The following is a 26,468-nucleotide window of genomic DNA, read 5'->3' as shown; positions in this document are numbered from 1 at the left end:
ACGTCTTGCAGGAATGTTTTGGAACCGGAGCAAATCGAAGCGGTACTAGAGCAAATCGAAGCGTTGGAATCGCGCTTCGCAAGCCGTGATGTTCTTGCGAATCTGCCAACAGGCTTTGGAAAGATATAAATTCATCCAGTGTTTTGTTTGGCAAAGCTTTCTGCCTCCAACCCGACTGCGAGTGTGTTAGTGATTTCGCTGCTCAACAGCATCGTCTAAGTCAACGAATATAAATTCTCTGAGCTTGGCCTTTCTGCCGTCCATTTGAAAGATTGAACCGGACTCTCACTTAAAACCGGACATTCACCTGAAATTTTCCGCTGCTATCGGCAAACATTTCACCGCAGTTGGATGATCTCCTATGTATAACGCATAATGCATAATGTATAATGTAAATTCGCGGTTAAAACTCTGTTAAAATTTTCGCAATAACTTTTAGACGCAGCGAGAATCGTTACAAGAGGCCTCTTTTGCCGTCTTCTTTTTAAAACTTCTTTGGCAGTTTCGCTGAACGAATGCTGAACGAAGATATACTTCTAACGGCATATGTTTTTGCCTGGCTACTTGAAGAGTAGAGTACTGAGCAATTTTATTCAGATCTCCCGGGGCTATTGATAACAGGCGATAATAAGAGGACGTCACGATGAGAAATCCTACACCGAAAAATCACTCGGCCGTGAAGGGGCAAACTCTTGGGCTTAGGCGGTAGTCCCTCCTTTCGCGCGCTCCTAGCCCCCAGGATTTCGCGCGGCCATTTTTTTGTCGCGAATTTCTTTCGCGTCACGCACGACGGACTAAGCGAAAGAGGGACTACTCGTAGTCTATATTCGCGGCTTGTTAGGGAAATAATTATTGATTGTTTGAGAACGTTTAAGGAAACAACCGCTGATAAACGGCACGGTGCAGCATTTTTGTGCAGGATCTGGCCGAAAATATCACAGAATAGAGATGGATGATTAATAGTTCTCAGTTCAAAACTGCAATGTTAATCTTGGATGCACGGAAAGACACGATCTTGATAAAAACAAACGTATGCACGAGCGACCCTTTTTAGTTTTAACGCAAAGGAGCTCACGGTTAAGGTCCGAGGGCACACGAAAGAAAAAAAAAAAAAAAAAAAAAAAAAAAAGAAGAAGAAGAAAAGAAAAGAGGATAGTGCATACCTGTCCAACTTTTGCGGAAAACCATAAGGGTTGTACGTGCATATTATTAGACTTTTTGCTACCAAAGATAAATTGATAACAGTGTCTGGTCTCAATGTTTTATGAGTAAGAAGATCGAGGGGGTGAAGTAAAATTAGTACTTACAGGCTGGCTTTCTTAAATTGGATTTAGTCTCCCGTAATTTTTGATTGAAAATGCTCTTCTTTTCCAAACGTGAGGGAATTAATTTGAATTCTAAAAGGATTTTAAAACAAGAGCGGACTGAGCAATAATAGGTTCCCGCAATTCCCATCGTCAAGCAGTTTAGTTGAGCGTCAACGTTACATGATGGCAGGCAGGTAAACTTCAATCAATCTTCACAATACAGTGTACATTTAAAATTTCATTGGAACTTACGCTATTTCCATTCATAGACTTCAAAGTAATGGGTTGTGTGATAGACGAAAACGACCGTGTAAGAAGGTTGCTGTACAAGGGAATGGTTTCCTAAATTCTACCCATGTAACCTGCCACATTAAGGAAATTGAGGTAATGCTACATTCTTGGGTACTTAACTTGACGTTTTTGTGTTTTTTTTTTTCCATATGGTAGACCTATACGCTTTATACTTTTACTTGGTATCGTCAAAAGTCACCATTAGTGGCCAATAATTTGGCTCAATTTATGAAAACAACGTTTTGCAGTAATGTTCTTTGTGATGAATTAAGACACCTGATAGAAACTATCGGGAAAGTAACGCAGCCAACACTTACACCTACGTTCAGAGCTTTGACAATTATCTAACACAGACCATATTTTGCTACTTATGGAAGGTTGTAAATAGTTCCTGGATCCCAAACAAGAATGAGACAAAATACCAAGGAATGATGACAGACCTTGTTCTCGTGGAGTGCTTTTTGCCTGATTCACCTGTATTAAGGACAACCTATGATGAAAACGTGGAAGGAACACCAGCTTCTGGACTGTTGATATCTGTATCCAACAATGGCATCCATCAAAGCGAGCAGGAGCTTAAATTGATATCCTTCGATTCAGTTTGTATGGAATGCAATATTTCCACGGGATGCTCTCTGAAGGTAATCACCATGTTTCCGAAAGATCAATTTTCAGATGTACAAAATAGAATGCTTTAATCTCATTTGTTGTCACCTTATAACCCGTTATATAACTCTCGTCATAACAGAACAAGAAAAGTTTCCGAAATTTAAGGTAGCCATGTAGTAGTTTGCAGGAATGTCTTTTGGAAAATGTTGTATCTTAACATATGATCACAGTTTGACAACATATTAGACTATCATCGAGCCTGTTTTTAGGTTTCAATCAATTACAGCTAACATTTGAGGTCCTTTGACAGGCCATACTGTTTCCATGATAACCTTTTGTATCCAAAAAATAGGCATTACTTGCTCATCAAAGATTGAGCACTTCTTCAGATACCTATATTATAGCAGCAAGTGTTATATCATTGTAGTATGAATCCATCAAAGTATAACTGCTAAAAATGATTAAATCATAGCCAGTCATCTTAAACCAGTTTCTTTTATACTCAACCGTGAATTTAATCAAAATTCTGAGTAGGAGGGATTTTAAACATTTTATTCTATTTTTGCTAGAGTGAGGTACAAGTATGAATTGTAATCCGTGCAGCCTTTTCCTTTTCTTGACAATGTTGCATGCCAAAATACAAGTAAAAGATCCTTAATTTAGATGTTTAGGGTGGTTTACAATCAGCTGCGTACAAGTCATTTGGTCGGTGTTGTGGTTTTTTCAGAAGCGTAACCACCTGCACTCAGAAACTCCGAGGTCTATTAATAGGAGTCGAGTCGAGTCGGAGGCTCTACTATCGAGCTACAGAAAGGCTCGTGTGGTAGCTGTGCCACACTAACTAAGTTCTAACCAACTAAGTTCACGTCACTTCTCTCTCAAAGGATAAAGTAACAGTTTGAAATAAAATGCTCAAAACCTTAGTAAATGATCACGAATCTGACGATCAAGAATGTAGTGATTTCTTTGGGCTGAAAACTTAATAATATATATTTTTATTTTAGAATAACTCCTGCTTTATCAATCGTTATTGCTTTTCGCCTAACGAGCCTAATCCAAAGGACTGGTGCGAACAGTGCCTCCCCGATGTCGATAAAAACAAGTGGTCTGAACGGCAAGGTAATATTGACAAGTTAAAACACTCACAAAGTGTAGGTAATTGACCTTTATCACATGGTAAATGTTTGGTTGATACCAAGTATTTCTCAGCGCCCTCAAGTATTCTCATGGTTTTGAACCATTTAAAAAAGAAATAATGAATCTAACCAATCAATCAGTCAATCAACGGACTGAGCGACCTGATCAGTCATTCAATCAGTGAGTCGATTAATACAGCGTTAGTACTAATATGCCACCACCCGGTATGTCACATCACATCAAGTTAGAAAGCTCTTGATTTAGCCAAACGTTTTAAAATCTAGCGAAACACTAAATAAAGCAGCGTTGTTGGTCACGTTTAGCATCTCCTCTAAGGGGAAATTTCTGTAATATTAAATCTGCCGGAAAAGCAAGTTTTAACGGCATTTTCCATCGGAATCCCACATAACCGATCAAGAATAGGTACTAATAGGCGACGGGTAGAATCGGAAATACTACTGTATTGTTAATCTGGACAATTTTTGGGAGGTGACTATCAACTCAACATGCATCTATTTAGTTGTTTCCTTGTGAATAATAACAATTTGAAACCACTATACAGTTGCCACTGCATTCGCGAATATCCCGATAAATTCATCGGCCATTTGGGAATTGAAAGACTTCAGGATTTAACGAATAAGTTGTCGATAAAAGAAAAAAACAAAACAAAACTAAAAGGGTGACTGCATTGGAAATTCCATAAGTGATTGGTATACAATATCTAGAGTATTTGGTAAGGTTTTTTTCGTAAGCCTCACAACGCATTATAACTCATTCTTTTAGTAAATCACCCACCCAATGTCACGTCAACAACCGACTACTATGTGGTACACGGAGAGAGTCTGGAACTACCAATAGAAGTCACAGATCCGGAAGGAATGCCTGTCACCGTGTCAATAATGGACGGAAGTCCGGCGGAAGCGCTGGTGCAGAACAACATTTTATTTTGGAACGTCACAACTAACAAAACAACACAGTTTTTCTTCAAGGCCACGGATGCTTGTCAAGCGTCGGCCACCTTAAACGTATCTGTAACTGTCAATGTCTGCCCGTGCAATAACAATGGACAGTGCATTCCTCGGACGCCTCGCGGGCGTGGTTTTTATGATTGTAGCTGCTCACCCGGTTTTACTGGACAATACTGCAGCACTGAGATTGATGAATGTGAATCATATCCTTGTTTGCGAGGTACGCGACAGGAAATTAATTTCTATGTCTCGCATTTTATTCACCAATGTTGTTTCGTGACAGTCAGTTACATGGAATGTTATTTATTGGTTGTTGTTTTTTTGTTAGTTTATTCAGCTTTCTTTTCTTTTGTTTTCATTATTATGTTTTGTTCACCAGCAATAATTATGATTAAATTAATCGCTACATTTTTGACTCGTTGTTGGAAGGTCAAGGGTGATCGCAACAAATGTTTGACTTATGTTTGAAATATTTGTCAACCTAAAATTCAGTCAAACACTTCATAGCAAAACGTAGTAACCCCTTACTTGGTTAGTTAAAATGATTTATAAGATAATCAAGCAAAGACGTTTGTCGCAAGGTAAAGTATATATGCAGTAAGCGGACATTGGTCAACTGACTCTCGTATCGTGCTCTCTTTGTGGGAAGCCATGTTAACAATACTCCTTCAATGCTAGTACATTTATCATGGCACAAGATTTTGTTTTTGAATCTATATCAATAATAGATTTATGGATGAGTATGTTAATAAACTAATTAATTGAAAATAATTTACTTGTTTAACTCTTCCAGGACAGTGTATTGATCAAGTTAACAACTACACATGTGTCTGCGATCTTGGCTTTGAGGGTAGAAATTGTGACGTTGACATCGATTATTGCCAGTCATCGCCATGTGTCCATGGTAGAGTCTTAAACAATTTTGACAGTTAATTTATCATTGAATGACCAATTTATGTGGTGGTAAGTAAGGGAGTTAAACCTTCGCAAGTTGCCTGAAATAATTCCATATCGAAGGAAAAGGGGTGAACCGAAAATCGATCAAGTTGTTGTTGTTGTTGTTGTTGTTGTTGTTTTTCTTTGGTTCTTCTGACATCACACAAGTTTTGCCATTCATAACTTTTTAATCCCACACACCTTTTCACTTAACAATAACGTCCTCTAACCAATAGCATTTCCTCCCATAGGAAATTGTACAGATCAAGTTAATGGATACACTTGCAGTTGTGTCGCTGGTTACTCTGGACTACAGTGCGACGTTGACATAGACGAGTGTAGTTCGTCGCCTTGTGTTAATAACGGTGACCAATTTAATCCATTCTTCACTTTACTTCATTCGTTTTATGGCTTTCTCTCTGCGCTATTAAGGAAAAATCATAACTACAGTATGGGCTGCATTACCTAAGCTCGTTTACTGGGCACTAATAAAAACAGACATAGTGATATGGAGTAAAATGTCTGAGGGCAAAGGCCCAAAGTCGATTTTATGAAGAAATAATTTCTTTTTATTTATTTATATATTAAAAGTATGAGTCTAAAGAAACTCATATCGAGCCCAGTAAAGGTGAGGGCACAAACTGCCAAAGCAGAATGATGACGATCATGATGGCGATTTAATCCATTTTTCACTTTACTTCATTCGTTTTATTCCAGTTTATTAGTTTCTACGTTCCTTAAAATATTAATTGACTAAAACACCGTAAAGGTACCAATGCCTTCAAAGGAAAGAAGATTTTTGCCAGGAGATTAAGAACACTAACAGATTAATACCCGGTCCTATAAATAGTAATTCACCCCCCCCCCCCTCCCCCCTCTTCTTGGGCCACATCTATCCACCGAACAAATACCCAAGGGAAACAAAACACAGCTATCAGTGAATGGAGCAAAACGCTGGAACATTCATTATGGCTTTATGCTATCTAAGCCATCACTTCAGTATTTTCTACGATGCTAGCAACAAAAGGCCTTTTCTTTTCAAAGGAACGTGCGTCGATCAAGTAAATGGCTATAGATGTCAGTGCCTACCTGGTTATACAGAAGAAGACTGCAGTGTTGATATTAACGAATGTCAGGCTTCGCCTTGTGCAAACAACGGCAATGTTGTCTTTGTCTTCCATGACTTTGTCTTCCGTGACTGAAAAAAAAAAAAAAAAAAAAACGAAACAAAACAAAGGGCCCTGACTTTGAATTTGTTCTTTTTTATGATTTCCCAAAATGTTCAATTGACGTAGATCGATTGGCCCGTTTATTCCAAAATATACCAGTAAGAAAGAGGAAGAGATGTTAAAAAATTGAACCGCAGTTTGTCAAGGTGATTCCCTTGAAATAGATATTCATTTAATTTATATATTTTTCTCTGCTTTTAGTTACATTAGTAACTAATTTTTCTTAATATGTATTTTTTGTTTATCGGTGTGATCGTTTTTTCACTAGGATCCTGCGTTGATAAAATCAATGCCTTTGATTGTACTTGCCTAGCTGGATTCAGTGGCTCTCTATGCGAAGAGAATATCAACGAATGTCTTCTAGTATCCTGTGGAAATGGTTGGTTAAAACTTAATTACAAACTATCATTCGGTTAATTCACTAATCGTAAACTTTACCTTAAGTTACATTAGTCAACCACTAACATAACTGGAAAAACGAATCGGGCGATTGCGATTTAAAAAGCATGTACATTCGTTAATGGTTCATAATTTTTATTCCTTTCCCACCCCACCTCACGTCAAGGTCTGCATGCGGCAGGGAATTGAGAGCACTGTTCTGCTTAAATACAGCAGCAGCACCAACTACAAAAACATTGTTACTGTAGCAACGTTAATAATAATAAAATAGGAGAACTGGTCTCGCATGTCACCAGCACAGCAGAGTTATACGTTATCAGTGAATTCCTTATTAACTTTAAACTGATCTTTTTCATATTTTTAATGCTAATAGTTAAGCTTACGTTATTTAAACTTGGTTGATTTATCGGGGACACTACACAGCGCACGGTAACAGTTCCATACCTATTACCAATTCCATAAACAGTGATAATCTAAAGGAATGCCAACGACTTAAGAGCAAATGAACGGACAGACATATTTTTCCATGTTTTTAAACAGGGACGTGTTTTGATCAAGTGAACAATTACAGTTGCGTTTGCAATGTTGGTTATTCGGGCGGACACTGTGATGTTCCCATTACGCGATGTAGCAATGAAACTTGCTACCCAGGTGTACGCTGTTTCGAGAACACCACTCACGTTTCCTGCGGTTCTTGTCCGTCTGGTTTTACTGGCAACGAAAAAAACTGCAAAGGTAAAGTTTACGCAAAGGTATTGTTTACTACCATCTAACAAAAATGGTTGTCGTGTTGACATTTGGTACCTTTTCGAGGGGCAAAAAATAAAAAAATAAAAATTAAGAAAAGCACCATTAAAAGTCTACATTTATTCCTCTTCTTTTGTCAGATATAGACGACTGTGTAAATCACACTTGCGCTAACGGTGGATCATGTGTGGATGGCATTAACAATTACACATGCAGCTGTTTGGCGGGATTTACTGGAATTTTGTGTAATATAGGTACGTTGGACCTTGGGAAATTGGTCGATGCCGTGTAAAAACAAAGTACTTTCCTTCTCACTTGTCCATCTTATCTTTCCAATCCACTTTACTGATCAGTTCACATTCATGCACTTTCCATTCTCACGCTTTGCTTTTAACACTATTCTGACCTGTTTTATTTGTTTCTTCTAAAATTGTATCTTTCTGCCAAGGCATTGATGACTGCGTTAATCACACATGCGCAAACGGTGGAGCATGTGTGGATGGAGTCAACAGTTACTCGTGTAGCTGCGTAGCAGGTTATACCGGGAATCACTGCGAGAAAGGTAAGGTCGTCTGTTATACCTGTTTATTTTATTGCATACTTATTTTGAACAGTTTGATCGATTTTAAATATTTGTTTTCATTGCTTGTAACTCTTAAACACTGGTGAAATGCAATCGTCTAGAAGCTCACCGAGTCAACTAACACTGAAGAAGGGGTTGTACGCGAAACGTCGGATTGTTAATATACATTTTTTTTAGCACTCTAACAGTAATTTTCTTATTCAGCATCACTTAAGACAAGCGCTACGCAACAAAACTGAATTTTCCTGGTAGATGACAAGAGTCTCTGAAACCAGTCCCTCTCATCACTCCTTACAATTTTCCCGCATCACTGATCGCCTTTATATTCAAGTTACCTATATATATATATCTACAATTAAACAATATGTTGACTTACATCTGTTCTAAAATCAGATGCTAATAGACTGTTCACAGTCATTGGATTGTCAAGACTAGAACGCTTAGATCTAACTCCCGCCATCTTGGTTTGCTTACAGTTCACCCTAAATAGGGGAACCCTCGTAGTTTAGTCACTCTTTCCAGGTTACGCTCGCCGTTACAACCATGATGGCGGCACGTTGATTGAGTCTCGACAATCTTACTAAAACATAGGAGACTCTAAACAGTCTAACATGAAATTTACTTTTTATGAAAACACCCCGAGGTGTGATGAACTGAAATTAACTGATATCCCTGTGAGATCGTTGATACACTAGTATTTTGCTATTCTTGTTCTATTTTGAGATGCTTATATAATTTCCTTAATTAAATTCCTTTTCTAGACATCGACGATTGTGTTAAGCACACATGCGCCAACGGAGGATTATGTATTGACGGAGCCAACAATTACACGTGTAACTGCTCGAGTGGATTTACTGGGGAGCGCTGTGAGAATAGTAAGTTAAGATCTTGCCTACTATACTTTTCTATTATTTCCTATTACTTCAAATAAATAAAAAAAGCATTAATTCTAAATTCCCATCTTGAATGAGGGGAATGCTGGAAGAGTAGTAAATTATGTTTTAGTATTCAATAGTCTTCTATATTTCTATCAAAAATCAAAATGACCATTCACAGCTCCCCACTTAAGACAATCACGCTTGACATCAATCTCGTTTCTTCAATCTCCTTATCTGCTGGTAGGAAATAAAGAAGAGTTAGGGTTCTTGGGAGGTGGCTGGCTTGGAATCCGAACGCCGTTCCCGTACTCGATCTTCTTCAATATGTTTAACATAAACAAAACCCTGACTTTGAGAAAGTCTAGATAAGAGGTTACTAAAGACGATTTGAAAACCTTGGATATCAAATTGTGCGCATCAATCCCTGTAAAGAATAAAATGCCATGCAAAATTGTTCCCACAAATGTTTCAGGAAACAAGTCAGTGGCTTTGGTGCTGTATCCTTGAATATGAAAATAGTTAAGAATGCTCAACTCCAGCGCCTCCTCCAAGAGAAAAATAGACTTAATACATGCAGCCTGATAAAAAAGGGTTTTATTTCAGACATCAATGATTGCCTCGGTGTCAGCTGCAAACACGGTGGTTCCTGTATTGATGGAGTGAACAGTTTTTCCTGTTTTTGCCGAGCTGGCTATACTGGGATCTGGTGTGAAACCGGTGGGGAAGCTAATTTTCTTGTCCTATTTATAAGGAATTTGTAAGAACTATTGTTGACGAGGAGATGTACAGTATGCTCTTATTCATTTATGGAGGTTATCAGAAGGGACTTCGTTCAGCCTTGGGTCTGCGTCTGTGTCTCTTTCTCTATCTCTGTCTCTCTGTCTGTCTCTCTATTGGTCTGCCTTTCCTCTCTCTTTCTCTCTATTCCTCTTTCTCTGCCTCTCTGGTTCACTCTTTCATGCCCGCTAGGCACCAATCTGTCTTTTAAATTGACTACATTTATTTTGTACTGTCTTAACATTTAAGATATTGACGATTGCGTCTCCAATAAATGTGCAAATGGATCAACCTGTTTGGATGGTGTCAATCAATATACCTGCGTGTGTCAAGAAGGATTTACAGGGCAATTCTGTGAAAATGGTAACATTTGATTTCATAATAGTATATTCATTGTTGAATTCATTCTAAATAGAATATTTGACTGACAAGGCAGTCATCATTATCGTCCATTAACATCTAAATTCTCTACTCAAGTAAACGGTAATACCGACTTAGGATTGATGATATGAGTAATGATTTAATTGATTCCCAACATTCCAAAGACGGGAAAAACTGCAAAGGTAAACTTAACGCTTAGGTAAAGTTTACTACCATCTAACAATAAACGGCATGCAATGCATGCAGAAGCGATGACGTGTACGTGCTATTTCTAAAACATAAACAGACAGGCTGATGGTTAAGCTTAATTAAAAGTAAAAGTAAGATACAACCTGTGTGGGAAGGAGCTGTATTGTAAGTAGTTTTGCATAGCTGGGTTTTGAGAGTCTAAGCTTACTTGTTCCCTTTGTTCAATTGTTTCTCTTTGAACTGAATAATGCAATTCACCTTTTTCCCTTTTGTTTACTTTTCGAAATGAGCGGCAGTGAGACTTAAAAGTTTTTATGAAATAAAACAATGTAGAATATTGTGATAGATGTCCCCAAGAGAAATCCAGTGGCGGATCCAGACTTTCACCAATACAGTTTATTTCACGTTTCACAGATAAGTTCAGATATTTCAGTGCTGCCTCATACACTGCTCTGACAGTGCTCATTCAATTGAATTCACCTTAAGACAGCAAAAAGTCCGAGTTAAACAGCGCTCACCAATACGTAAATTTATTGTTGACCCTTGACCTATCGCGTGTGCAACTTGCTTGTAGATCTAAAGTTGTATGTATAGATGATGTGTTCGTATCATGAGTTTGCCGTTAAGTGCAAATTTATCCGATATTGCATAAAGCACAATCCACAACGAAAATCTTCTTTTAAATGCTGAAATTACAAACTGCAAAAGACAGCCGCAAAGGATAAGTTCCTAGTTCCCCGAAACCAAACATGGCGAATAAACTCTTTCTGCTGATCCTAGAAGCTGCAAAGAAATGAATAAACTTGCATCTCTCCGGATAAAGTGAAACGTGTTGTTTAAAGTACATCAACAACATACACAAACTTGAAAACAACAAACAGTATCTTCACCGTTTCTCTCTCAAATCAACACCTTATCTTAAAATAACAGACATTTGGCAACGCTAATTACCTCACCGGAAACTAATTTGTTGTTTTAACTTTATACCTGTTTTTAATAAACCTTCCTATTGATTTACCACTGACAAAACCATTATCTATTGTTTAATCACAACCACTCTTCCGTTGAGAGAAAATTTAAAATACCACATTTGCAAAATTCTACAAAAAACTAAAAACTGCAAATAAATTGTAACTTGAATTCATTATCACTAATGTAAACCTTCTGTTTTATTACAAAAGTAACTTGTTTTTTATTGCGACTGGTTTTCAGCTAAAAATCCTGTGGTTAAATCACGTCTTCTAGACTCTTCTGGTTGTTTTTCACAAACCAAACCTAATTTGTGCTCTTATCATGCGTGACAGTTATAAGCTGTTTTCATTATAGCAAAAGGATTAGTTCTTCAGAGAATTACTCTTTTTAAAGTTGAGAGATACACCGCATTGCCTCCAGATAAAATATAAACAATAGTATAAACCAGAACTTCCCTCTCACATAACTTGAGTATTCTTTGGCTTTCATGAAAATGTTGTGTAAGCCAGCGGCTGCTCTGTTTTCCATTAAGGAGACCATAATCTAAGCTACCTGAACCAATTCTGATCAAAGCAAAACCTTCAGCTAGCTCACCTTTTCGTTACACTATTCCCCATTGCTTCCTGCTATCTCAACTGGCTTCAAATAGAAATGTTGTGTAACCCAACTGCCGCTCTGTTTCTACTTAAGACACCATAATCCAAGCTACATTAACCAGTTCTAATCAAGAAAAAAACCTTCAACTAGCTCTCCTTTTCGTTACGTACACTATTCTCCATTGCTTTCTGCTATCTCAACTGCTTTCACAGCGAACTTCTTCAATGCTTTTCTTCAATTCTAGTTCAATTTCAGAAATATTTCAGCCCACAAATATGTTTAGTTCAGCGCTAAACAAAGCTCACCAATACGTAAATTTAATGTAGAACCTTGACCTATCGCGTCTCCCACACACACAAGTTCAGTTCAGATATTTCAGTGCTCATACAATGCTTACACAGTGCTTATTTCCTACCTCCCAGACTGTATTTCCCTTCCACAGAGCGGCGAATCGTGCGCGACATAAGCGCAACGCGACAAAAGCTCTATGCTGTCCATCCAAAAGAATGCGATGCGTGCCAACATATAAGCTCTGACTACGTCATCGCTTAAAATATGGTTGTCGTGTTGACATTTGGTTCCTTTTCGAGGGGCAAAGAATTAAAAAAAATAAATGAAAAGCACCATTAAAAGTTTACCTTTATTCTTCTTCTTCTTTTGTCAGATATAAACGACTGTGTAAGTCACACTTGCGCCAACGGTGGATCATGTGTGGATGGCATTAATAATTACACATGCAGCTGTTTGGTGGGATTTACTGGAAATTTGTGTAATATAGGTACGTTGGACCTTGGGAAATTGGACCATGCGGTGGGAAAACAGTGCACTTTCCTTCTCACTTGTCCATCTTATCTTTCCAATCCACTTTACCGCTCAGTTCCCATTCATGCTCTTTCCATTCTCACGCTTTGTTTTTGAGTTATTTTTTTGTAAAAAAAAATACCTCTTAGTCGGCGCGTCGGGTATGTTATGGACGGGTCAATGTGTGAGTGAGTGAGTGAGTGAGTGAGTGATGTATGTATGTCACACCAATCAGACTGGATCTACTATAAACAGCCAATCAAATTTTTTGTTGTAAAGGTAAATGGTATGTGAGAAGATTTGAACCCGATACCGTTCAGAATGGCCATATTTAAAATTCTATAAAAGATAATAATGATAATAATAATAATAATAATTTATTGATTTATAGTGCGCTTTTTAACATACCAGGTGACCAAACGCGCATTACAACAATAAATAACCTAAAACTATACAAGTATTAAAAATCTACAATAAAATTTAAAAATAATAATAACAAAAAAAAAAGACAAAAAAAAACCACTACATCATTTATTATATATACATATTTAAGAAATATTAAAAGCTAATTTAAAAAGATAAGTTTTAAGATTTGACTTAAAAGTGGAAATACATTTGATCATGCGGAGGCTAACAGGAAGAGCGTTCCACAGAGTGGGCGCAGCCACACTGAAGGATCTGTCACCAAATGACTTTTTCATTCTCCCCGAAGGATGCTTTAATAAAACACCTTCAGTAGAGCGCAGCAAATAGCGTGTAATAGTCTTAATATGAATTAAATCAATGATGTAACTTGGCGCCGTGCCATAGAGGGCTTTGAAATTAAGTAATAAAATTTTAAAATTAATTCTATATCTTACTGGTAACCAGTGTAAATTTATCAAAATGGGCGTAATATGGTCATACTTTTTACATGACATAAGCAGCCTAGCTGAAGCGTTTTGAACTCTTTGCAATTTAGCTATTTCACAGTCCGGTAGTCCATAGAGAAGTCCATTACAATAACCAATTTTACTTGTAACGAAGACATGCAATACCATTTCTAATTTATCCCTAGGTAGAAAGTGGCTTATTCTCTTGATATTATGTAACCAGAAAAATGCCGCACTACAAGACTTAGAAATATGGGTCGACATAGAAAAATGCGAGTCGAAACAGGCGCCTAGATTACGCACTACCTTAACAGGCTTAATATCGATCATGCCAACACGGACTGAACAGTGATTAATTTTCAGCAACTGTTGTCTCGATCCGATAACAAGAGGAGGAAGTATTCATAAATTGGGCTTACTTCGACATCTTCTGTGGGTTAGGCTGAGGATTTGTGGGCGGGTTTGATAATCATTTGCAACTGGATAATCAGTCAAAGAAACATAGTGTTTAGCATATAACTACGAGCATGCGATGAAGGGGGAGCTTTTCCCATTAGATAAGATTTTGAATAAATGAGTCTTAGCCGCTCTACTACTAGGTTTAAGATGTCAATGAAAAAAGGTTGATGTGGTTTCTATGATAGGAACAATTGTATTTTAGGGAGGCGAAATACACTACTGGGAATGTGAAGAGGTTGCGACCAGGTTCAAATCGTTTGCGTGTTTTATTGAAACCTAAATATTGCTGCAGAGTTCGTAATGAGTGTTCCGGGCGTGTCGTTAATTTCAGCATCCATTGATAAGTTTCAATGTGAAAAGCGAAGAGACTACGATTAATTCGGTTAACAGAACAAAAAGATATTATTCTGTGACGATTTTACAATTATAATGGTTGTTGTTTACTACTGGAATGAGAAAATACATTTTAAATAAAACTAAATCGTTTCTCTTCATTGTTATCAGGGTTTTCGGTTTTCGCCAGCACGAATTGTAGTAGAAGAAAAGGAAAATTGTTTTTGTTCAAGATAACTTTAGTGAGGCACACTGTATATGAAGTCTTGAGCGTTTTATTGTATTAAACACACGGACTTTGGTAATTGAAACATAAAGACTGACGTGTATTTTGCTAGTTTGTGATTTTTAGTCCGGTTTGGAGGGGAGGGTGACAGTTACATACATACATTGGGTTGTTTTAGAGTGCGTAATTTTCAGTGTAATGGTGGTTAGTTATATATGAACGAGATGAGTCTTGAGTTTTGAAGCAGTTCATGAGTTAGTAGTATGCAAATGCACGAGATATTTTCATTTTTAGTTACAAAGGGTAACTTGATACTTTTGTTTTTCACAAGGAGTAAATTCAATTAGAGGTCACGAATCGCCGCTTCTAGTTCTTAGGACATGTTTTAGAGGAGACGAGACTATTTAGATTTGAAACAGTTCTAACGTTTACAATTGAAAGTGCAGGTAACGATTGTTTTGTTCTTGTTGTATGCACATATAACGAGATATTTTTATTTTTTAGTTGCAAAGGGTAATTTGACACTTTTGTTTTTCACAAGGGAGTGAATTCAATTAGAGCTGACGAATCGTCACGACTTGTTCCCATGAAATGTTCGCTATTTTTAGTTACAAATGGTAACTTGACGCTTTTGTTTTTCACAAGGGAGTAAATTCATTTAGAGCTGACGAATCATCACGACTTGTTCCCATGAAATGTTTGAACAAACCATCACGAGCCAGAGCTAACCGGAAGCTCAAAAATTCGCCAGGTCCTGTTGCTATGGGGTGATGTCATTTATCTGTTAGGTTGCTGTCATCGGAAGACTTTTGCGGTTCTATTGTGGCTAGCGATAATTGCTTTCAGTGAGAGTAATTGTGTACAAAAGTAACCTGGTTATTTTCAGATATGATCTGGCCACACAATTGATATTTTATAATAAATTTTCATAACGCGGGAATATTGCGCGGTCATACATAAAAAAGACTTCGACTTCGAATGAACCCGTCATCGGTCGTTGAAAACGGACACAAAACGAGATGTACCTCTGAGTTACAAGATATGGTGCCTCTCTGAGGCATTTGTGCGAAATTGAGCCAGTTTCCAATCAAATTTGCCTCGAAAAGTTAAAGAAGGCGCGTGGGTTTTCTTTTCACGGGAAGGGAAACAAAGGAGCTGCCCTGACTATACATTTGGATTGGTTTTCGCTTAAACCATAAAACAGTTGTTGAAAACCAAACGAAACCGCCAGCCACGATTGATTTATACATGAGTTCATTCACCCAAGAACGACGGAGAGAACCAGAAAGTGTTTTCAGCGTGCGCTGCCCGTGACCAACCTCCCAGAGCATCGAATCAAGACAATATCTTCAAAACTCAACAAGTCAAACGCACCAAGTTAAGTCTTCCGATTAATATTTTATTTATATCATAACTTACACCCATTGTCATGCTTTTAGATTGTATGGTGACTAGATAGCTACTAAAATGTTAAATCACTATTTTTCATTCGTGGGTTAGACCATATACTGAAGTCCAACGTACACCAGTTTTCTGAAAGACGAATCCAGATATCTAGTAAAATCACCATGTAGCCACATATTATAAATCCGCTCTGGTTTGCCCACGCAAACGTCCTCGCAGTATTTCTACGTTACCGAGTGCTACAGGATATTTTACAAAAACCACGTAATTTTTCAGTAATGCGTGACACTGTAGGAAACAAAAACAACAACAAAATCGTCATTTTCCCTCGTGGGTGACATTATGGGAACATGTTACATATCCTTTTCTGGTTCATCCAGGCTGAAGTCCATGCAATACAGTTGCTGAGTGCTTCGGGATATGTAACAAAATCGTCATAGTGATTTTTCCGTCGTGCATAACATTATAGGAACACGATACATATCCTTTTCTGGTTCACCCAGGCTGAAGTCCATGAAATACAGTTGCTGAGCGCTTCGGGATATGTAACAAAATCGTCATAGTTATTTTTCCGTCGTGCGTGACATTATAGGAACATGTTACATATCCTTTTCTGGTTCACCCAGGCTGAAGTCCATGAAATACAGTTGCTGAGCGCTTCGGGATATGTAACAAAATCGTCATAGTTATTTTTCCGTCGTGCGTGACATTATAGGAACATGTTACATATCCTTTTCTGGTTTACCCAGGCTGAAGTCCATGCAATGCCGTTGCTGAGCGTTTCGGGATGTGTAACAAAATCGTCATAGTGATTTTTCCGTCGTGCGTGACATTATAGGAACATGTTACATATCCTTTCTGGTTCATCCAGGCTGAAGACCATGCAATACAGTTGCTGAGCGCTTCGGGATATGTAACGAAATCGTCATAGTTATTTTTTCGTCGTGCATGACATTATAGGAACATGTTACATATCCTTTCTGGTTCACTCAGGCCGAAGTCCATGCAATACAGTTGCTGAGTGCTTCGGGATATGTGACAAAATCGCCATAGTTATTATTCCGTCGTGCGTGACATTATAGGAACATGTTACATATCCTTTCTGGTTCATCCAGGCTGAAGTCCATACAATACAGTTGCTGAGTGCTTCGGGATATGTAACGAAATCGCCATAGTTATTTTTCCGTCGTACTGTTTCCAGAATCGCTCGGCATTTCTCGTAAAGAATTACATTATGTACTCGAGATTTCTATCGCTCTTGAGAGCTTTGTCATAATTTTTGAGATAATTTCCTGACTGCCCATAACATTAACTGATTTTCAAAGTGTCGGTGCACATGATCCTCGAATTCAAATACTAGAAAATTCAGATTATTTTTGGAATCATGTATACAGAGAATACCCTAAACAGGTTTCAATCAGGCTTTCCGTTGAAAATCTGAGAACATTTCTGACTCTCGGGCATTTCTGGGCTGCTGGGCATAGTCACTTCGCTTACTGAATAACAGTGATAACTGAGATTAGCGAAAACGTTTCATCTATACGTGCTCCGCAGCTTTACAAGAGTAAGAAATGTATCAAAAAGTCTAAGTTTTAAACTGGCGTTTGCGCCCCAACCTAGAAAACACATTGTTCCAACGTTATTTTTTCTTTTAATCCAAATTCTTCACGTCAGTTGCGCGATTCCCGAATCGCCCACTATTGAAATGTTTTGTATCTTTCTGACACGATGGAATTGTGTTACAGTAAATATAATTTCACACTTTAGGATTATGACACATTCGTGCAAAACTTGACGCGTTTTGTGGAACATAAACGATCACCGACAGGGATATGACTACACTGGAATGTTGTAAGCCACTGGATATCCCGTGGAGATGTAGGACTAAAAGTTCTACATCTCCACGGGATCCCAGGTCTGTTTTTCGGTTGCTAAGAACGTCTGGCTCGCTATGAAACGAGATGTTGCTATTTTTAGTTACAAATGGTAACTTAACACTTTTGTTTTCTACATGGGAGTAAATTCAATTAGAGCTGACAACTTATCGCCTCTTGTTTCCAGGACATTAAACAAAAAAGAAGCTAACATCTTTGGACAGTTTTTGTGTGTCTGCAGCAGCAGTATAATGTTTTTAATTCATGGGTATTTTATGACATTCGTTTCAGTCCGAGATCTTTTCTTAAAGGTAAAAAAAGTATGAAAACTGTTCAAATGTTCTTTGAAGACTACGTGGCTCCAAATCAGATTTAATCAGACGTAGAGTGCCAGAGAAGTTATTTCTATTTCTTGCTGTTTTTGGCGAAGTAGTGTTGTTGCGTTCTGTAAGAGGTAAACTTATGACTCGTATAAAGTGCGGAAAGCTTTCTCTTAACTTAAGTATTTCTACGCACAAATTTCTCCTTGGGGCGGGAAGGGCTATGTGGTCAGTGAGTGAGGGAGTCAACCCTGTGCGCGTCACACCAATCACAGTGTGGGTTATATCAAATAACGAATCAAACTGCCTCTTAGAAAATAGGACAGTATCTATATTAACCTGGAGATTTTATATTTTACATTGTTATATCTTGGGAGAATTACATATGAAAAGTATTTTGTGTGACGCTCAGCTGCTTACAACGCACACGCTGTCAGCAAAATGCCCAATACTAAATTATGATTCGAGCGTTCGGTTTGGACGGGCTGATTTTGCCGACTCATCTGTGTTATCGTGAAATTTGTTTTTACTATTGCATACAATACTAACATTACTTACACTACTAAGAATTCTTACAATACTAACATTACCTACAATACTTACATTACTTATAATACTAATATCACTTACGCCACTAGTGATATTACTTACAATACGACCGCTACTTACACTACGATTACTACTGACACTACAATTACACACTATAACTACTACAGATACTCTGCCTACTCAACTGATAATACAAATCTTGCTCTACATTGTACTCTTATTACACAATTACTTTTTGTGTTACCAAGATACTTTATATAAAATTACAATACAGGTATTTGAATTATCATAAATGTACATATAAATTTACATAATTTACATAGTTCCTTATGATAGAAAGAAAAGAAAACAAACAAACAAGCAGCACTTACTCCTTTACAAAAAAATTGGATTGTTATTCAAAACTAGGTTCCATTTTGCCTGAAAATGTTTTGAGCTTAAGATGCTTTGAGAGGCTATAAGCTTTTCAATTTCATATTTTCTCTTGACTACATCTTCGAAAGGCAAAAAGAGAGGGATTTGATTATTTTTGCGGCAATTCCATAAATAAACTTTACCTAAAAATGATAAAGTAGTTGAGCAGGTTAGATCTCTGATCTAACATTCCTAATATAATGTTAATATTGTCCAGTTTTATTTGATCTCTGGTTAGTGTCAACCAAAAGTTTTCAAATTTAGTCCAAAATTCTGTTGAGATGGAGCATCGATAAAAGAAGTGTTCTAGTGTTTCTCGAGAGGTTTGACAAAACGTACAAAGATCACTTTGAATTCTTCCGATTTTTGCTAATCGGGTATTCAAAAACAAAATGTTTAAAATTTTGAACTGAAAACATTGTGCAAATGTTTCAAGAGCAACTGATTTTGCCAGTACAAACGCTTTTCGAGTCTCTTCTTCACTTAGGTTAAAATCGGACATTAGTTTATACAACCCTCTTGAATGTTTGGCTTTTTCTTGAAGGGGAAAGCATAAAAGTTTCTACTCTTGCTCGAGAGAGGGTCAAAATCTTTGTTACCACATTTTAACTCAAGTGTATCTAAAACGTTTCTATCGACGATGAGATTCCTTAAATGCTTTGGCACAGAGCAACGAACAGCAGACCACGTCAAGTAATTTGAGCCCATTGGTCTCTTGTCCTTTGCTATGTTAAAGGATTCAACATTGTTCCGAGAATACATTAAATCGCTGATAAAAATTACCCCAGCATTCATATAGTTATGACAACAGATCGGTTTGCCGTCTATCTTTATATTACAATTATTCCAAATTATAGAGTCAAAAGCTTTAGAATCCGTTGAAAATTTTGAGCGAAATTCAGACCACCACTGCAGCATTTCTAAATAAAAAATCGAATTAATATGATAGTCATTAATATTATAGTTGCAGTAAAAAAAGGAAAAAACCTCCATAAGGTTTGAGCAAATGTCTAAGATAGCTTTTCCATGGAGACGGTTCAGGATTAAAAATTTTCGAAATCCATGCTAATCTAAGAGACTCAATTGTGAGAACCAGATCTAAAACCTTACAAATGTTCAATACTGACTCAACCTCAAACAAGCTGGACGCCGTCCTTGCCAAAATGGACGACTTACTCAAGTCAAGAGACTTACAAGAAGCAAAGTTGAATAGTATCCTTGAGAAATTATCTAGTTTAGAGAATTCACAGAGAAAAACCTGAAGAAGCTGTTCAATTTTATCATAAACTATCAAAACTATTAAGAACCAATGATTTCGGAAATGAAGAGAACATAATTGTGGGAGGTGATTTTAATTGTCCCTTGAATATTAATCTGGATAAAAAAGGTGGAATTCAAATTCCCCGGAGGCACGTCGTAAAATCTATTGAAGAAATTCAAGATGAGTTCAGTCTCCATGACATTTGGCGCATAAAAAATCCAAATCAACAAAGTTTCACTTGGGGTCGCTGTTCTCCTTTTGTATTTTGTAGATTAGATTACTGGTTGATCTCGGATAAACTGCATGATTTAGTTACAAATGTGGATATTTTGCCCTCAATCAAATCACACCATTCTGCAGTATTCCTAGAACTCGAAGAAATTAGGGAAACTAACAGAGGTCCCGGCTATTGGAAATTGAATACGACGCTATTGGCGAATGAAGAATATATAAAGATGATCAATGATAAATTGCCTATTTGGCTTGAGGAAGCAAAGGATCTCAAAGACCGAAGATCAATTTGGGATTGGATAAAATTTAATTTTAGAACCGATTCTATTATTTTCTCAAAGCGTTTATCGCAAATTCGACAAAAACATGAAAGAGAATTAACTAACAAATATCAAGAATCACTAGCTGCCTTTCAAGATAATCCCTGTGACAATACGCGAATACTACCGAAACAGGTAGACCGCGAATTGAAAGATACGCGTGACAGTTGATTTTGGCGCTAAACGTCAACGACTTAGGTCACGTGGCTTTGTTTTTCAAACCAAAAACACGAACTCACGTGGTCACATTCCAGAACTCTACGATTATTCGCAATAGTTGCCCTTTTTGCTTTTCTTCCTTCTCTGGTCACAAGTATGTTGCAGCCAAAAGTTTTTTATAGTATCCCAGAAAGAGTCGACAGGTGTGAAGTCATCTTCACCGAAAGTATAATACAGAATTTTGAAGATCTCATGCAAGTAATTCGAGGTAAAATTGAGAGTTTACAGTTTATACCTGACACGGAACTACGAGTACTGTACACGGATGATGAGAACACGTTGGTAACCATACGCCCGAACGACTCCTTCCACGATGCTTGGCGTTGTGCTTCCAAAGTGCAAGGAACGACATTTCGCCGTTTAAAGATAAAAATCATGTGGCAACCTAAATCAACACCTGAGTTAATTTCCGCGAAGCGTCAGCAGATGAGAGAGGGAAGGGAAACAGACAGAGATTCGAAGAGAAAACTCAAATTTTGCTCCTGGAAAGAACCCTGAGGCTGGATCTCCGCCTTCCGCCATAATGGAGTCGATAACACTTCCTCTCAAACTTTCATCGATTGATTTTCCTCGGTAGTAACTTCGCCCTTTGCCGTTTACGGAGAACGCCATTCTTTGACTCGCTCTATCGCGCTCTTAGGAATGTGACCACGTGAGTTCATGTTTTTGGTTTGAAAAACAAAGCCACGTGACCTAAGTCGTTGACGTTTAGCGCCAAAATCAACTGTCACGCGTATCTTTCAATTCGCGGTCTACCTGTTTCGGTAGTAACAATGGAAAGATATAAAAGCGAACTTGAATTGATGTATGACAAAAAAGTTGAAGGTTTAATTATACGGGCAAGGGTATGATGGCACGAACACGGAGAAAAGAATAGTAAATATTTTTTAAATTTGGAGAAATGTAACCATATTAAGAAACATATTAGAAAATTATAGATTAGTGGAGTTATCTCTACCGGTCCACTCTCGATAATGAACGCACAAAAGCAATTTTACACTAAGCTATACAGCAGTTCCAAAACAAAGTTAGACATTCCAGATGCAGCAATCTTCTTTGAAAATCCAAATCTATCAAAGCTATCAAGTGAAGCAAGTGAGAAATGCGAAGGAAAAATAACAATTGAAGAATGCCAAAACATTATCAAAACATTCCAACTAGGTAAGACTCCTGGAAATGATGGTCTGCCAATTAAATTTTATAATGTCTTTTGGTCATCAATCGGTGAAATGGTGGTCGAAAGCTTTAACGAGGCTTATGACGAGGGAGAAATGCCTAACTCACAAAGGCAAGGGGTCATTACACTTATTGAAAAAACAGGTAAAGACAGAACCCGTCTTGAAAAGTAGAGACCGATTTCTCTCACCAATGTTGACACTAAAATAGCATCCAAAGTAATAGCAGCACGAATTACTAAAATTTTACCAGAGATAATCCACAACAATCAGACTGGATATGTTTCAGGTCGATACATAGATGAAGCAGCTAGATCCATTCTAGATGTCATGGAATACACGAAAACATTCGATATTCCGGGTATATTATTATTCATAGATTTTGAAAAGGCTTTCGACAGCCTTGAATGGAATTTTATGTTTAAATGCTTAGAAATTTTCGGCTTTGGTCACAGTCTTGTAAGATGGGTGAAAACATTCTAAAGTAATGTATCCAGTTGCATTATAAACAATGGATCTTTTTCTGCTAATTTTGAGTTAAGTAGAGGTGTTAGGCAAGGGGATCCTCTGTCACCATATCTATTTGTGATCGCAATTGAGACTTTAGCTGCTGCAATCCGAACTAGTATCGATATTAAAGGAATTAAATTAGACTTAGAGGAATGGAAACTTGTCCAATATGCAGACGACCTAACTGCCTTTTTATCCGATTTAACATCCGCACAAAATCTCTTTAAATTACTCGATCGTTTTGGAAAACTATCAGGTTTAAAGATTAATTATACTAAAACAGAGGCAATGTGGATTGGTTGTGTCGTGACAGCCCCGAGAGACCCTTATCTTTAAAATGGTGCAAAAGCGTAAAAGCTCTTGGGGAACACTACAGTTACAACAATATGTTGACTTACATCAGTTCTAAAATCAGATTCTCATAGACTGTTCGCAGTCATTGGATCGTCAAGACTAGAACGCTTCGATCGAACTCCCGCCTCTTGGTTTGCTCACAGTTCACCCTGAATAGGGGAACCCTCGTAGTTTAGTCTTTCTCTTCAGGTTACGCTCGCCGTTACAACCAAGATGGCGGCACGTTGATTGAATCTCGACAATCTTACTAAAAGATAGGGGACTCTAAACAGTCTAACATGAAATTTTCTTTTTATGAAAACACCCCGAGGTGTGATGAACTGGAATTAACTGATACCCCTGTGAGATCGTTGATACACTAGTATTTTGCTATTCTTGTTCTATTTTGAGATGTTTATACAATTTCCTCAATTAAATTCTTTTTCTAGACATCGACGATTGTGTTAATCACACATGCGCAAACGGAGGATTATGTATTGATGCTGCCAACAATTACACGTGTAACTGCTCGAGTGGATTTACTGGGGAGCGCTGTGAGAATAGTAAGTTAAGATCTTGCCTACTATACTTTTCTATTTTTTGTATTACTTCAAAAAATTAAAAAAAAAGCATTAATTCTAAATTCCCATCTTGAATGAGGGGAATGCTTAAAGAGTAGTAAATTATGTCCTAGTATTTAATGCTCTTCTATTTTGCTATCAAAAATCAAAATGACCATTCACAGCTCCCCACTTAAGATAATCACGCTTGACATCAATCTCGTTTCTACAACCTCCTTAAGTGCTGGTAGGAAATAAAGAAGAGTTAAGGTTCTTGGGAGGTGGCTGGCTTGGGATCCAAACGTCGTTCCCGTACTCGATCTAGTTCAATATGTTTAACATAAACAAAACCCTGACTTTGAGAAAGTCTAGATAAGAGGTTACTAAAGATGGTTTGAAAACCTTGGATATCAAATTGTGCGCATCAATCCCTGTAAAGAATAAAATGCCATGCAAAATTGTTCCCACAAATATTTCAGGAAACAAGTCAGTGGCTTTGGTGCTGTATCCTTAAATATGAAAATAGTTAAGAATGCTCAACTCCAGCGCCTCCCCCAAGAGAAAAATAGGCTTAATACATGCAACCTGATAAAAAAGGGTTTTATTTCAGACATCAATGATTGCCTCAGTGTCAGCTGCAAACACGGTGGTTCTTGTATTGATGGAGTAAACAGTTTTTCCTGTTTTTGCCGAACTGGCTATACTGGGATCTGGTGTGAAACCAGTGGGGAAGCTAATTTTCTTGTCCTATTTATAAGGAATTTGTAAGAACTATTGTTGACGAGGAGATGTACAGTATGCTCTTATTCATTTATGGAGATAATGAGAAGGGACTTCGTTCAGCTTTGGGTCTGCCTCTGTGTCTCTGTCTCTATCTCTGTCTCTCTGTCTGTCTCTCTATCGGTCTGCCTTTCCTCTCTCTTTCTCTCTATTCCTCTTTCTCTGCCTCTCTGGTTCACTCTTTCATGCCCGCTAGGCACCAATCTGTCTTTTAAATTGACTACATTTATTTTGTACTGTCTTAACATTTAAGATATTGACGATTGCGTCTCCAATAAATGTGCAAATGGATCAACCTGTTTGGATGGTGTCAATCAATATACCTGCGTGTGTCAAGAAGGATTTACAGGGCAATTCTGTGAAAATGGTAACATTTGATTTCATAATAGTATATTCATTGTTGAATTCATTCTAAATAAAATATTTGACTGACAAGGCAGTCATCATTATCGTCCATTAACATCTAACTTCTCTACTCAATTAAACGGTAATACCGACTTAAGATTGATGATATGAGTAATGATTTAATTGATTCCCAACATTCCAAAGACGGGAAAAACTGCAAAGGTAAACTTTACGCTGAGGTAAAGTTTACTACCATCTAACAATAAACGGCATGCAATGCATGTAGAAGCGATGACGTGTACGTGCTGTTTCTAAACTTGTTCCAAGAAAATTGGAACATAAATAGACAGGCTGATGGTTAAGCTTAATTAAAAGTAAAAGTAAGATGACAACCTGTGTGGGAAGTAGCTGTATCGTAAGTAGCTTTGCATAGCTGGGTTTTGAGAGTCCAAGCTTACTTGTTCCCTTTGTTCAATTGTTCCTCTTTGGACTGAATAATGCAATTCACCTTTTCCACTTTTGCTTACTTTTCGAAATGACCGGCACTGAGACTTAAAAGTTTTTATGAAATAAAACAATGTAGAATATTGTGATAGATGTCCCCAAGAGAAATCCAGTGGCGGATCCAGACTTTCACCAATACAGTTTATTTCACGTTTCACAGATAAGTTCAGATATTTCAGTGCTGCCTCATGCACTGCTCTGACAGTGCTCATTCAATTGAATTCACCTTAAGACAGCAAAAAGTCCGGGCTAAACAGCGCTCACCAATACGTAAATTTATTGTTGACCCTTGACCTATCGCGTGTGCAACTTGCTTGTAGATCTAAATTTGTATGTATAGATGATGTGTTTGTATCATCAGTTTGCCGGTTAGCGCAAATTTATCCGATATTGCATAAAGCACAATCCACAATAAAAAATCTTCTTTTAAATGCTGAAATTAAAGACACTCCGCGGATCCTACAAACTGCAAAAGACAGCCGCAAAGGATAAGTTCCTAGTTCCCCGAAACCAAAGATGGCGAATAAACTCTTTCTGCTGATCCTAGAAACTTGCATCTCTCCGGATAAAGTGAAACGTGTTGTTTAAAGTACATCAACAACATACGCAAACTTGAAAACAACAAACAGTATTTTGAGGGTCCCCAATAGGTTTGGCGGGATGCGGGATTTGGCTGTTTTCGCCGTGATTTTCGGGATTTGAGCTGAAAACAAGGATGGGAAGCGGGAATTACAATTACGAGTTGGAGCGGGATTTTGTCTTTTTATGGGGTTGGGATGTGGGATTCGCAAGGGAGACAGAGCGGGATACGGGATTTCAATTCTTACGGGACCTCATAAGTAACCAGCGCAAAAACCGCAAGCTGGCAGAAACGAACCTTTCGTGCGTATAGCTGTGTCAGGTTTTTAAGTAATGAATAGCAACGGCTCTGGACCCTGTCACGTTCTGTCAAAGGTAACCATTGTCGCTAGACTACAT

General features: G+C 37.7%; 1 protein-coding gene across 6 annotated transcripts in view; it reads left to right on the top strand.

Annotated features, from left to right (window-relative positions):
• Positions 1–26,468, top strand: part of LOC145467319 (von Willebrand factor D and EGF domain-containing protein-like) — a 104,042-nt gene that overhangs the window by 53,974 nt on the left and 23,600 nt on the right. For 2 of the 6 annotated variants that reach the window (XM_081450863.1, XM_081450862.1), the window contains exons 12-28: positions 1,577–1,691; positions 1,976–2,239; positions 3,212–3,326; positions 4,128–4,532; positions 5,106–5,216; positions 5,500–5,613; positions 6,746–6,856; positions 7,417–7,611; positions 7,764–7,877; positions 8,072–8,185; positions 8,968–9,081; positions 9,688–9,801; positions 10,111–10,224; positions 12,665–12,778; positions 23,751–23,864; positions 24,472–24,585; positions 24,895–25,008. In XM_081450863.1, coding sequence (XP_081306989.1) covers positions 1,577–1,691; positions 1,976–2,239; positions 3,212–3,326; positions 4,128–4,532; positions 5,106–5,216; positions 5,500–5,613; positions 6,746–6,856; positions 7,417–7,611; positions 7,764–7,877; positions 8,072–8,185; positions 8,968–9,081; positions 9,688–9,801; positions 10,111–10,224; positions 12,665–12,778; positions 23,751–23,864; positions 24,472–24,585; positions 24,895–25,008 — 2,456 coding nt within the window. The remainder of the gene's footprint in view (positions 1–1,576; positions 1,692–1,975; positions 2,240–3,211; positions 3,327–4,127; positions 4,533–5,105; positions 5,217–5,499; positions 5,614–6,745; positions 6,857–7,416; positions 7,612–7,763; positions 7,878–8,071; positions 8,186–8,967; positions 9,082–9,687; positions 9,802–10,110; positions 10,225–12,664; positions 12,779–23,750; positions 23,865–24,471; positions 24,586–24,894; positions 25,009–26,468) is intronic. The other 4 variants (XM_081450867.1, XM_081450865.1, XM_081450864.1 and 1 more) reach the window with 4 other exon arrangements.

Source organism: Orbicella franksi, chromosome 14 (assembly GCF_964199315.1).
Source record: "Orbicella franksi chromosome 14, jaOrbFran1.1, whole genome shotgun sequence".
In the NCBI taxonomy this organism is placed as follows: Eukaryota; Metazoa; Cnidaria; class Anthozoa; order Scleractinia; family Merulinidae; genus Orbicella; species Orbicella franksi.
The sequence above is the reverse complement of the archived record's forward strand: the minus strand, read 5'-3'. Positions and strand labels throughout refer to the sequence as shown.